This window comes from Dunckerocampus dactyliophorus, chromosome 1 (genome assembly GCF_027744805.1).
Source record: "Dunckerocampus dactyliophorus isolate RoL2022-P2 chromosome 1, RoL_Ddac_1.1, whole genome shotgun sequence".
Lineage (NCBI taxonomy): Eukaryota > Metazoa > Chordata > Actinopteri > Syngnathiformes > Syngnathidae > Dunckerocampus > Dunckerocampus dactyliophorus.
The window spans coordinates 6,875,652-6,887,628 of NC_072819.1; the positions used below are offsets into that span (position 1 = coordinate 6,875,652).

The 11,977-nt window shown below is 43.4% G+C and overlaps 1 protein-coding gene across 1 annotated transcript; it reads right to left on the bottom strand.

Annotated features, from left to right (window-relative positions):
• Positions 1 to 3,988: 3,988 nt before the first annotated feature.
• On the bottom strand, positions 3,989 to 11,977 carry LOC129194529 (galactose-specific lectin nattectin-like). The gene is made up of 6 exons (XM_054799762.1): positions 11,915 to 11,977; positions 11,822 to 11,840; positions 11,664 to 11,746; positions 9,156 to 9,290; positions 7,388 to 7,487; positions 3,989 to 4,209 (listed from the first exon to the last, which is right to left on the bottom strand). The coding sequence occupies exons 1-6, from the start codon at positions 11,975 to 11,977 to the stop codon at positions 3,989 to 3,991; spliced, it is 621 nt and encodes a 206-aa protein (XP_054655737.1).

An 11,977-nucleotide genomic window follows, 5' to 3' on the forward strand; every position in this document is an offset into this window, starting at 1 on the left:
CTCGTGCTGTTTAGCGTTAATCAGTTCCTGGAACAACTCAGTGCTACTTTTCTCTCGTAGGTGGGATTGTAAAAAGCTCTTCAGCTCTGCAATGGTCATGTCATCTTTGCTAGAAAGCATATCTTTGAAGCTGCCAGGTTTGGTAATGCGAAACACTGCTCGGATTATTTCGCCCTCTGTATGCATCTCTTTCAGGCCTTGATCAATCTGCTTGCTGATATTGCTATATGTAATATCGGATGTGTTGTCGCCAATCTGTCCGCTGTGAATCTTGAATTCCTTCTTCTGGAGGAAGGGGATGTCTTTAAGAGCAATTACACTTTCAGCACGGTAAGTGGAGTTCTGGTTGCTGGGAGAATTGGGTGTTAGTTGTGGGCTGTGGGACTGAAAAGAGTGCGGGTGTTGTTGGTCAGAGGAAGTTTGTGAGGTACGTGAAGCCGCACCCTGGATTACTTGTTGTGGTAACGTCTCATCTAACATTAGCGAACCAATTTGTGATTCACGAGGATCAGTTTGAGCATCAAATGTACCATGTGTGGCTGTGTGAGCGCCCTGCGGTGGTAAGTATGGTGAACCCTCAACATCAGGTACAACAGATGTAACATCATCACACTTGCTATGTTTAGCAATCATGTTATCAATTATGTCTTGCAGCGCCAGTAACTGTGACATACCCTCATCTTCTAAGTTCAGCAAAGCAGAACTTCCTATATATGCATATACATAATCAGTACAGCTTTCATCATCATGTTTGTCCGACTTAGCTTGCTCCGAGGCGTGTGGGATGACCGTCACCAGCTGTGACAGCTCTGCTGAAGACAGTTGGAACAGCTTCCTTTTGATTGTCCACGTCAGCTCCTTCCTCTCGTTGTCTGCCATTATGAACACCAGCCAAGACGCCCTCAGCTCTTGAAGTCACTCGCTCTGTCAACTGTCAGACGCCCTTGACTCTCGTAGCTCCTCGCTCTGGTGGTGCAACACGTTGGCCCACTGGTTCAGTAATCACTGGATCGACGTTCCACTCCAACCATGAGATGGCGCCGATCCCGGATGAGCCCCCAAAAATCTGTTACAGGTCTCAGTATGAGAACCCATGAACAAGATTATAGTTCCGCTGGTTGTGAAGGGTGTAATGGCCTGTTAAAACAGGGATAAATAAGTGAGACGTGCAAGCGGTGTCTTTTCCATTAAGCCTCCTCAGCAGAATGAGGAAGTTACGTCAGTCCTTTGCGAGAGAGAATCGCTGCACGGCCCCCTAGTGGCGAAACTAGGAATGTCCCATTAATTATGAGGTATTCAACAAAACAAGTTGTTCTAATGGAAGTGCAATTTTGCTTACAAGAATAATGACCCAAAACAACTACAATGTCCCTGTTATACTCAAACAAAATAAAATACATTTCCCAAATGTGACCATACATTTTGTGTGCGTCACATATGCATGAAACAACCGTCAGTGAAAGCCATGAATGCCAGTCATCTTGCTCGAGTTGAACGACAATTTCTATTCAGTTTCACTCATTCACTCATCCAGCCTGAGTCGCACACATACAGCCACACTAGCATGCTCTGCTAAACTAAGCTAACCCAGCTAGCTTCCATTCACGCGCCGTAAGAGAGGATTTTCATAGTTTTTTCACTGCCCTTTTTACATGTTTAGTTCAAGAGAGGGAGGTGAGTGTTGGTGATGAGATTCCGCCACGATTGAGCGGGGAAATACTTGCCCACATGAACGTTCCTTCTCCTCACGATTGCATAATTTTATTTACAGTACATTTGATCACTTTCCGCGAAATTCTGCGTTTAACAGTAACATGTCAATTTATCGAGGCCGGCAAAATTATGGACTTCGTTTTTATTTATCGTGCGACTAATTGATTTATTGCTTATCATGACAGGCCTAGATGCCCCCTGCAACATCTCCAAATATCACTGCCATTTGACGCCCGTGCACAACTTGAAGCTTCATTGTTCCATTAAAGGAAAAAGCACCCCAGATCATGATGGCGCCCTCAGGTGGGATCTCCTTGTCATGCCAGTAAAGTTGGAAGCCATCAGGACCATCACGGTTACATTTTTTCTCATCAGAGAATAAGGTTTTCTTCCACCTTTCAATGTCCCATGGTTAATGCTCTCATGCAAATTCCAAACACGAAATTTTGTGGCCAAGAAGAAGACGAGACAAGAAGATGGTTTTTTTTTTCTTCTTAAAGCTGTGCTCTCGCAGACTGTTATTGGATTCCACTAGGTAACAACCTTAATTTGGGTTGAGGATCGTCCCGTGTCTTGACAGACAGCCACTCAGATCCTCTGGCTCAGAGCCGGGGACATTTTTTGGGGTTTACCACATGACTTTTTTTCCCCTTACCCCTCAGGATGTTTGAAGAAGTTTCAAATGCCTGTTTTATTGAGTGCAACCTAAGCAGCAATGCCGTGCTGCGAGAGGCCTTGCCTATGCAGCTCCACAATCCCACCATGTTTGAAGAGAGAATGCTTTTTTGCCTTTGCCATCAAGAGATCATGAAAGTGTGAATCCCTGACACCAAATCACATTCAATCCACATTTTTGCCACGATTTTGGCTTGTAAAAGGCTGTGGTCTGAAAGTTTTGATCAGCTGATTAACAGCCTGTTTTGCTTTAATGCTTGTTTCCTTGAAATTGCTTATTCAAAACATTTTTTCTCTTCTTTTTGCATTGTGAAGCTCTGCTTAGAGTCTCCTTAAGATCCAATAGTGCAAAATGTAAATTTTTCAACTGGTCTTAAAATTTTGATCAGGAGTGTACTTTAATCACGAGGACTGCGTGAAAAGGTGGTACAGTCATCCCTCGTTAATTGCAGTTAATTGGTTCCAGACCCGACCGCGATAAACAAGGGACGACTGTACCACCTTTTCAAACAGTTTCCGTGAAGTAGGATTCAATATTTATAAGGTGAAAATTTTTGTACTTAGAGCATGGAAAACCTGTTTAGGAGCCCTGCAGACATGTAATAACACCCCTAAACTAAGTCGATCAATTTTCCGGCCTCGATTAATTGACATGGGCATGAGTGTTTGTTTTCCTCCTCTCTCTTTATGACACAGGCTGGATGACAAGATGAAAAATTCACTCTGCATCTTTCTGGGCACGTTGGTTCTCTATTGGAATGATAATATTAAAATATTTTTTCTCTTAATATTTTTACTTTGTTCTGCTGATTGAAATTGAAATTGCTGCTGATCGTTTAATTTAAGTGGTCCTGACACTGATTCATAGGAGTTTGAATATTCTGAAAAGAAGGATTTTTTTTTTTTTAGGTCTGCGAGTCCACATTGAGGGACAGACGTTTGATTGTCCCGTCCAGTGTGCTCGGTTGGCAACGTCCTTCAGACACTTTTGGAAGCTAAACAATGTGACTAATGCAATATTTTCTCTATGATGACGTGCAAAGAATGCCACACAAGTGCAAAGCTGCCCTCAAGCTGCAATCATAAAGTCACAAAAACAAACTTGCAAACGGTGCCTGCAAAGTTTCCATCCAAAGGAGGAAAGACTTGGAACCTGAAAGACAGGCACCCCGACTTGTTTAAAGAATGTACATTACAGTTTACTATAACATGTGTCACGTTATAAACGAGAGGCAGCTTACTGCTTACAGCTTGTAGAGGCGCAGGCTTATAATATTCCCTCACTCCTTTATGTGAACATAGATGGTTAACTAATAACGTAACAATGTTGTCATTATACATGACATTATGAGATCATCTAACAGTCCCTGAACTTATGTTACTTAAAGCAGAAAGTGTCAAATTTGTGGCCCACTGACCAGATATTTTGTGATATCAAAATGTAAGTGCAGCACACGCACCCTGGGGAAAGTCACTTTAGCTTGCTTAAAAGGAAGGCGGCTCTTTAATTGGGCACGCAGTAACCAGCACTGAGCTCAGCTCCCGCTTCACCACAGCAGACGACTGCAGACGCCGCTCCAATCCGCCTGTCAGTCTCTCGTTATATTCTTTCCTCACTCGTAAACAAGACGCAGAGGCACATAAACTCCTCCACTTGGGGCAGGATCTCATCCCCAACCCGGAGATGGTACACCACCATTTTCTGGGTGACAACCATGGACTCGGCCTTGGAGGTGTTGATTTTCAACCCAGCTGCGAACTGATCCAGTGAGAGTTGTAGGCCGCGGCCTGTTGAAGTCGAAGTCAGCAGGACCACGTTATCTGCAAAAAGCAAAGACCCAATCCTGCAGCCACAAAACCGGATCACCTCAACACCCTGACTGCGCCTAGAAATTCTGTCCATAAAAGTAATGAACAGAATCGTGACATAGGGCGGCTCTGGTGAAGTCCATACCTCACTGGAAATGAGTCCAACTAATTGCCAGCAATGCGGACCAAGCTCTGACATCGGTCATACAGAGAGCGCACCTCCTGAATTAGGTGGTCCAGTACCCCTTATTTCTGAAGTACTCTCCACAGAATTCCTCGAGGAGCACGGTCGAATGCCTTCTCCAAGTCCACAAAACACAGGTGGCCAGGTTGGGCAACTCCCATGCACCCTCCCATGCACTCTCAAGGACCCTGCTGAGAGTGTAGAGTCCAGGTCTTCCAATCCAGAGGCACCGCCCCCTATGTCCACTCGATGCTGCAGAGTCGTGTCTACCAAGACACCCCCACAGCATCCAGGGCCTTAAGGAACTGTGGGCGGATCTCATCCACGCCCGGGGCCCTGCCACCAAAGAGCTTTTTGACCACCTCTTCAACCTCAAACCCAAAGATAGGACAGCCCACTTTCAAGTCCCCGGGCACTGCTTCCTCATTGGAAGATGTGTAACCCTGGCTGCTGCCCCCGCTACCCAACCTCCGATAAGCGGAAGATGGATGGATGGCTGGCAACTTTATTTTGTTTGTTTCTCATAATATTACGACTTTTAAAAAATCGTTTTTTTCTTCTTTAATAGTTCTTTAATAACTCTATGCTACTAAAATGACACTATTTTTCCTCATCATATTAAGGGTTTATTAGCGTAAAATTGCACCTTTTTTGTCATTAGAATATGACTCTTTTTTCAGATATTTTGATTTTATTCTCGTAAAATTACAGCTGTTTTTGTTATGTTTTCAGTCCACAATCGCACATCCAGCTCAAGAATTGTGAGCACTGGGACCCCACAGGGGTGTGTGCTGAGTCCGCTCCTCTACACGCTCTTCACCTACGACAGCACCTGCATCATTAAATTTGCGGATGACCCTACAGTCATCGGACTCATCACTGGTGGTGTTGAAACATCATACAGAAGAGAGGTGGCGGACCTCATAGCTTGGTGTCATGATAACAGTCTCCATCTCAATACACAGAAGACCGAAGAGATGATCATCGACCCAAGAACAAGGGAAAAGGAGCCGCATAAACCCCTGTTTATTGATGAGACTGAGGTGGAGAGGGTGAAAACCTTCAAGTTCCTTGGCACACACATCAGCGAGGACCTCACCTGGTCTCACAACACCCAACAAATCATCAAGAAGTCCCAAAGGAGACTGTACTTCCTGAGAAGACTGAGGAAATTTGGCATGTCCACCACAATCCTGAGTTGCTTCTACAGATGCACTATGGAAAGTGTCCTTACAGCCTCCATCACTGTTTGGTACGGTAACTGTACAACACGTGATAGGAAGGCACTCCAGCGGGTGATCAAGACCTCACAGAATATTGTTGGGGCAGCCCTCCCCTCACTGCAAGACATTTATAAAACTAGAGTCCTACAAAGAACACACAACCTCATCAAGGACAGCACACATCCACAACACTCATTATTCACACTCCTACCGTCAGGCAGACGCTACAGGAGTTTGAAGTCCAGGACCACAAGGCTGGCAAACAGCTTTTACCCACAGGCCATCAGGCTTCTCAACGAAGCACTCACACACGCCGCACGCAACACACGCACACACTCATAGCACTTTATTTATTTATTTGTATTATTTATTTGTATTAATGTCTCTTCTGTTGTTGTTGCTTAATTTATTGGTATTTATGTTTCTTCTGTTCTTATTAATTTTCTTGTGTTTTTCTTTCTTTCTTTTTCTGGGAGAATAAACAGAACAAGAATTTCATTGCATAGTATAACTACCTATTTTACTGTGCATATGACAATAAAACTCTTGAAATCTTGAATCTTTAATGTTTTGCTATTATTTGTTGTTGTGCTACCCCAGGATGCAAAGACATGTCAGCTGGTGTAGTCAAAAAAGATCTTAATTGTCCAAAACTGAGCTCACTACAGTAAGAGCGGCACGGCTCACCAAGGCTGACACAACAAAATCTAGAAATACAAAAGTCCAAAGCAAATTAGAAGTACAGAATGGCATAAACTCACCATTGAAATCACTTCCAATAATCCCACGCAAACGTAGTGGTCCAGCATTATCCCAAAGACAATGCTGTGCTTCAGTAGCCTGCTGATTGCTCGCAAGGAACAGCCGAGACCAGTAGCTGCCTTAGAACGGTCAAGAGAATTCCAAATTGTGCAAAATAAGGAAATTGATGTACCAAAATAGGAGCACAAAATTTCAGTGAACAAAGGAAAACCAAACCCATAAGTCTAACCTGTCATGTGAAAGATGACAGTTTTTGTAAATTTTCTTCTCGTAATCATGACCCATAATATTTTGACTTTATTCTCATAATATTATCTTTTTTTTTTTGCAATCTAATTTTCCAAAAATTACAACTCAATTAGTTTTGTTTGTTTCTCATAATATAACTTTTTTTTTATATTTCAATTTTATTTATTTTTCCACGTAATATGACATAATTCTGGTAAAATTACACATTTTTTTCATTAGATTGCCTTTTTTTCTCTTAATATGTAATATAAAATTACTGTTGATTTTTCTATTGTTGCTATTTTGTTTTCTTTTCATTTTCTTGTGAAATTATAATTATAGAATGTACAAATGGGCCGCGCTTTGGACACCCCTGTTCTATTATGTTTTATTGACAGCAGTGGACAGTATCGATGTACAAGATCATCCACAAGATTGCTAATATTCCATGGAATAAAAAGTCAAATACAGAGAAAATAATGATAATTACAGAACAAAAAGGGAAGAATTGCAGTTTGTATTGCTTGCAGGTAAAATAACATTATTTTTAGTTCACATCTTTAGCACAAACAAATGCACGGTCTTGATTGCATGTGATATCATCCCACTGCTCATCTGGAAGGAAGCACAAACAAGCACAATTAGTAATATGAACAATATTACGCTTGTATTTAGTAATTTCAACAACAGCAAACCAGCAGCAGTACAAGTTCACCACACACATTCACAGACTAATGGCATCAATAAAATACCAAACATCCATTCATTCTCTTTAAGTGACAAATACTCATACCGCTCTCTTGCATCTCAACGCAGTCATCACCAGTAGGCTCTCCATCGCCATAGTCAAAATAGTCAGTGACAGAACCATCAGTCCACATCATGTCACCCTCCTGCAAGACAAAGTCACATTTAAATCACAACAGCTATCCAGTCGGCCCTCGCTACATCACGGTTCGAACATCCTTCCCTCACTCTTTTCGGGGTTTTTAAAAAATTCAAGAATTAATAAATGATCTCTGGTTGGTGGTTTAATACGCCTATTATTACTAAAAAAAAAAAAAAAATCTGCATATTTAAGAAACTTTTATGTATTTGTCTAAATTAGGTATTTTAAACACAAAAAGGGTTAAATGAACTAAAATACAAATATGGGGTAGAAATTATGGCAAAAATTATGAATGTAGTATTCTACATTGGTGTCAGTAATTGTTCGGTGAGACAAGCACCAGACTTGATTGCCGGAACAACAAGCTTTTATTGCAGATTTAAATTATCTCACAACAGGCACAATGATAACATAAAAAGAGTCATAATAATAACACAGGCTACTGTCCTAAAACCCGACACTGAACCCCGACGTCACTGCCTGTCCTCTACACATCTGTCCACCCTCCACTACGCTTCCTATAGGGAAGACATTTACTGCAACACACAGGAGCACGAGTTTTATTGTTATCTTAATCCATCCATCTTCCTCCTCTTATCCGAGGTTGGGTCGCGGGGGCAGCAGCCTAAGCAGGGAAGCCCAGAATTCCTTCTTCCTGGCTACTTTGTCCAGCTCCACCCGGCGGATCCCGAGACATTCCCAGGCCAGTTGAGAGGCATAGTCTCTCCAATGTATCCTGAGTCTTTCTCGAGGCCTCCTACCTGTCGGACATGCACTGAACACCTCTCCAGGGATGCATCTGGGATGCCCGGGCCATCCCATCTGGCTCCTGTCAATGTGGAGGAGCAGCAGTTTTACTCCGAGTTTCTCCCAGATCCGCCTCACCTTATCGCTAAGAGAGAGCCCAGTCACACTATGGAGAAAACTAATTTTGTCCGCTTTCCCGCGATCTTGTCCTTTCGGTCACTACCGAAAGCTGATGACCATAGGTGAGGGTAAGAACGTAGATTGGCCAGTAAATTGAGAGCTTTGCCTTTGGGCTCAGCTTCCTCTTTAAAAAAGATTCAGCGTTTGCATCACTGCAGACGCCACACCAATACGCCTGTCGACATTGCGTTCTATGTTTCCTCACTCATGAACAAGACCCCGAGGTACTTATACTCCTCCACTTGAGGCAGGATCTCATCTCTGAACCGGAGATAGCACTCTACCCTTTTCCGGGCGAGAACCATGGACTCGGACTTGGAGGTGCTGCTTCTCATCCCAGCCGCTTTACACTCGGCTGCGATCTGATACAGTAAGAGTTGAAGATCATGGCCCGATGAAGACAGCAGGACCACATCATCTGCAAAAAGCAGCAACCCAATCCTGCAGCCACCAAAACTGATTGCCTGAATGCCCTGACTGCGACTAAAAATTCTGTCCATAAAAGTAATGAACAGAATCGGTGACAAAGGGCAGCCCTGGCAGAGTCTTTTCCTCCCTGGAAATTAGTCTGACTTATTGGTTGGACTGGTCATACAGGGAGCAAACCGCCTGAAATAAGTGGTTCAGTACCCCATACTCCCGGAGTACTCCCCACAGGTTTCCTCAAGGAAAACGGTTGAATACCTTCTCAGTGTCCACAAAACACATGTGGACTGGTCGGGCAAACTTCCAATGCATGTTTTACCTGGACTGTATCATGGAGTCCGATCCAGGTATCGTCAAACACTGCAGACCCTCTCCGAATTAGTTCCCTAACAACCGCATTTTCCAGGTCGCTGTGGATGGACACCAGATTCCCACCATAACCTCTGCAGATGCTCTGTCAGGAGAAAACAAAAAAGTACAAATTGTTTTATCCAATAAAAGGACATCAAGGTAGTGTTACCTAAATAGGGCACCAGTTCTCATTGTCGGTTCATGTTGAAAAGTGAAGTTTTATTGAAGGCAAGTAGCATTAAAATCATCTTATTCAAACTTATGCATAATTCATTCATAATCACCCATCCATGCGTTTTGTTCGGCTTATCTGTGAAACAGGAGACTATTTCATGTATCGGCGTCGGCATGGAGTTTGAAAATGTAAGTTTCAGTCGTGGATCTTGTTGTTGCTAAGTGCTAGCATGCTAACGGTTGTCACTACGCAATACGTACCTGGATACGCAATCGGTTCAATGGGGTTCTATGCATGTGCAGAACGCGTCTGCATCCGGCCGGCCTATTTTTCAGCAGTCACATGTTAGGATGTGTAATCTATCCATCACTCCGTCAATGTATTTTACGGCAGCAAGCAATATACACCCCGCCCCACTCCGGAAAACGTTACTAAGATTTACAATATAATCAATCATTTTTTTTTAGAAAAAGCCCTCTTTTCTTTGTTCCATTAATTATTTTACTTTTTTTTTTTCGCCATTGAAAAAATGCACACAAAAGCATTTGCTAGGAAGATATGTTTGGATGGGTGGTATTTCTCCGTTTAGAAAAAAACTCAAGGTGAATCATCTGGATTAATCCATCATCTGCTTATGGTTGTTTTCATTGAAATATCACTGCATATTGTGTTTTATTCTATTCATTTATGTATGTTACACGTAACCGGATATGACGTTTACGTCTGTGCTACGTGCATTGCGTAAGTTTTTACGTAGCTCGGTCTTGGTGGATGTCATAAGGCGATGGAAACATCCCCATGCTAACAAAGTATTTTAACAAGAGTCACTTATAAAATAACCTCCCAATATATTAGTATATGGTTATTGACCATTTATGTTCATGCATTTAAAAAATGATAACTACCACAGCACGTGACGTGGGAAAAGCACTGTCGTAAAAAATTTGCTAAAGGAGGAAGTGACGTCGTCATCGCGCATGCGTGGCACCGATTGCGTTCCGGGTACGTATTGCAAAGTGACAACGATGTTGGGCACAGGAAGTCTAGAATTAAAAAGGAGTGCTGACTCGGCCGCTAATGAATGGAACAGAGTGTAGTACGCTATGTCATTACACAATCCCTCTGCGATCGGTTCTGCGCATGCGCAAAAACTACTTCACTTCCTCCTTTAGCAAATTTTTTACAACAGCGCTTCTGTGACGTCACATGCTGTGGCAATTATTATTTTTAATATATGAACATAAATGGTCAATAACCACTGACCATAACCCTGACAACAACAACCCAATGTGATGTCACCTGAAACGCAGCAATAAAATGTTAGCCGTTTGTCGCTAGCAACCAGATGCCCAACGAAGGAGTCTAGAGTTAAAACGGGAGTGCCGACTCTGCATCCACTTCCGTATTATGCCCTGCGTGCGTTTGGCCGCCATGATGGTTCTCCTGACCTCCCGAGAAGCACCGCGATGTCCAGCGATGCTCCACGGAGGGAGGGAGGAAGTGTGGTGAGGTCCGGGGCTTCCAGCAGCTCGGAAATCACCAATTCTGTTCATAATTTTTATGGACAGACTTTGTGGAGGAGTTGAGGGAGTCCAGTTTGGTGGCCTTGGGGTCTCATCTCTGCTATTTGCAGATGATGTGGTGCCCATTGAGCTGTGACCTTCAGCTTTTACTGGGGCGGTTCTCACCTGCATGTGAAGCTTCTGGGATGAGACTCAGCACCTCCAAATCACCAGAGGGAGCTGAGCGGGAATGCAAAGCTCTCAATTTACCAACTGATCGATGTTCCTACCCTTACCTATGGTCATGAGCTTTGGGTCGTGACTGAAAGAATGAGATCATGGATACAAGCTCCGTATGGTGGCTGGACTCTGGGAGATCCAGGAGGAGCTCAGAGTAGAGCCGCTGCTCCTTCACATCAAGAGGAGCCAGTTGAGATGGATTGCGCATCTAGTCTGGATTCCTCCTGGATGCCTCCTTGGTGAGGTGCAACGGGCATACCCAGCCAGGAGGAGGACCCAGGGCAGACCGAGGACACGCTGGAGGGATTATGTCTCACAGCTGGCCTGGGAAAGCCTCTGTCTCCCCCCAGTGGATCTTGTAGACATGGCCAGAGATTGTGAAATCTGGGGAATGTTGATGATACAGTGAAGACAACACCGCACAAGGAGAGGAAACAGCTACACTTGCATGTTTTTCTCATGAAGTTTGTTTGCGACTTGCCAAGATATTTGGTCTTTTAGCCTGATCACTAATAGTTTAAGGGCGCATCATGAGGACTGTGTGAAACAGTGGTAGTACCTCTGCATCTGAAAAGTCCCTCTTTTCGCTTTTGAAGATGTAACAGCGATTGTCCAGTTGGGTCCACCCATCAGGACAATGATCTGCAACAGAATTCTTACTTTATACGCAAGAGCATGTATGAAAAATAGATGTGAAGGTTAAAAGGAGACACTGACCGTTGTCAGACTGCGATTGCTGTGAAGAAGAGAAGACAATACATTGATGGAAGGAGGAAGCCTACATAATGGGTTCCAAACATTGCTACTTACACTTGCAGTCAACAGTCCGCTCATCACACACAGGAGGAAGACAAAGTGAAGAGCAAATACCAT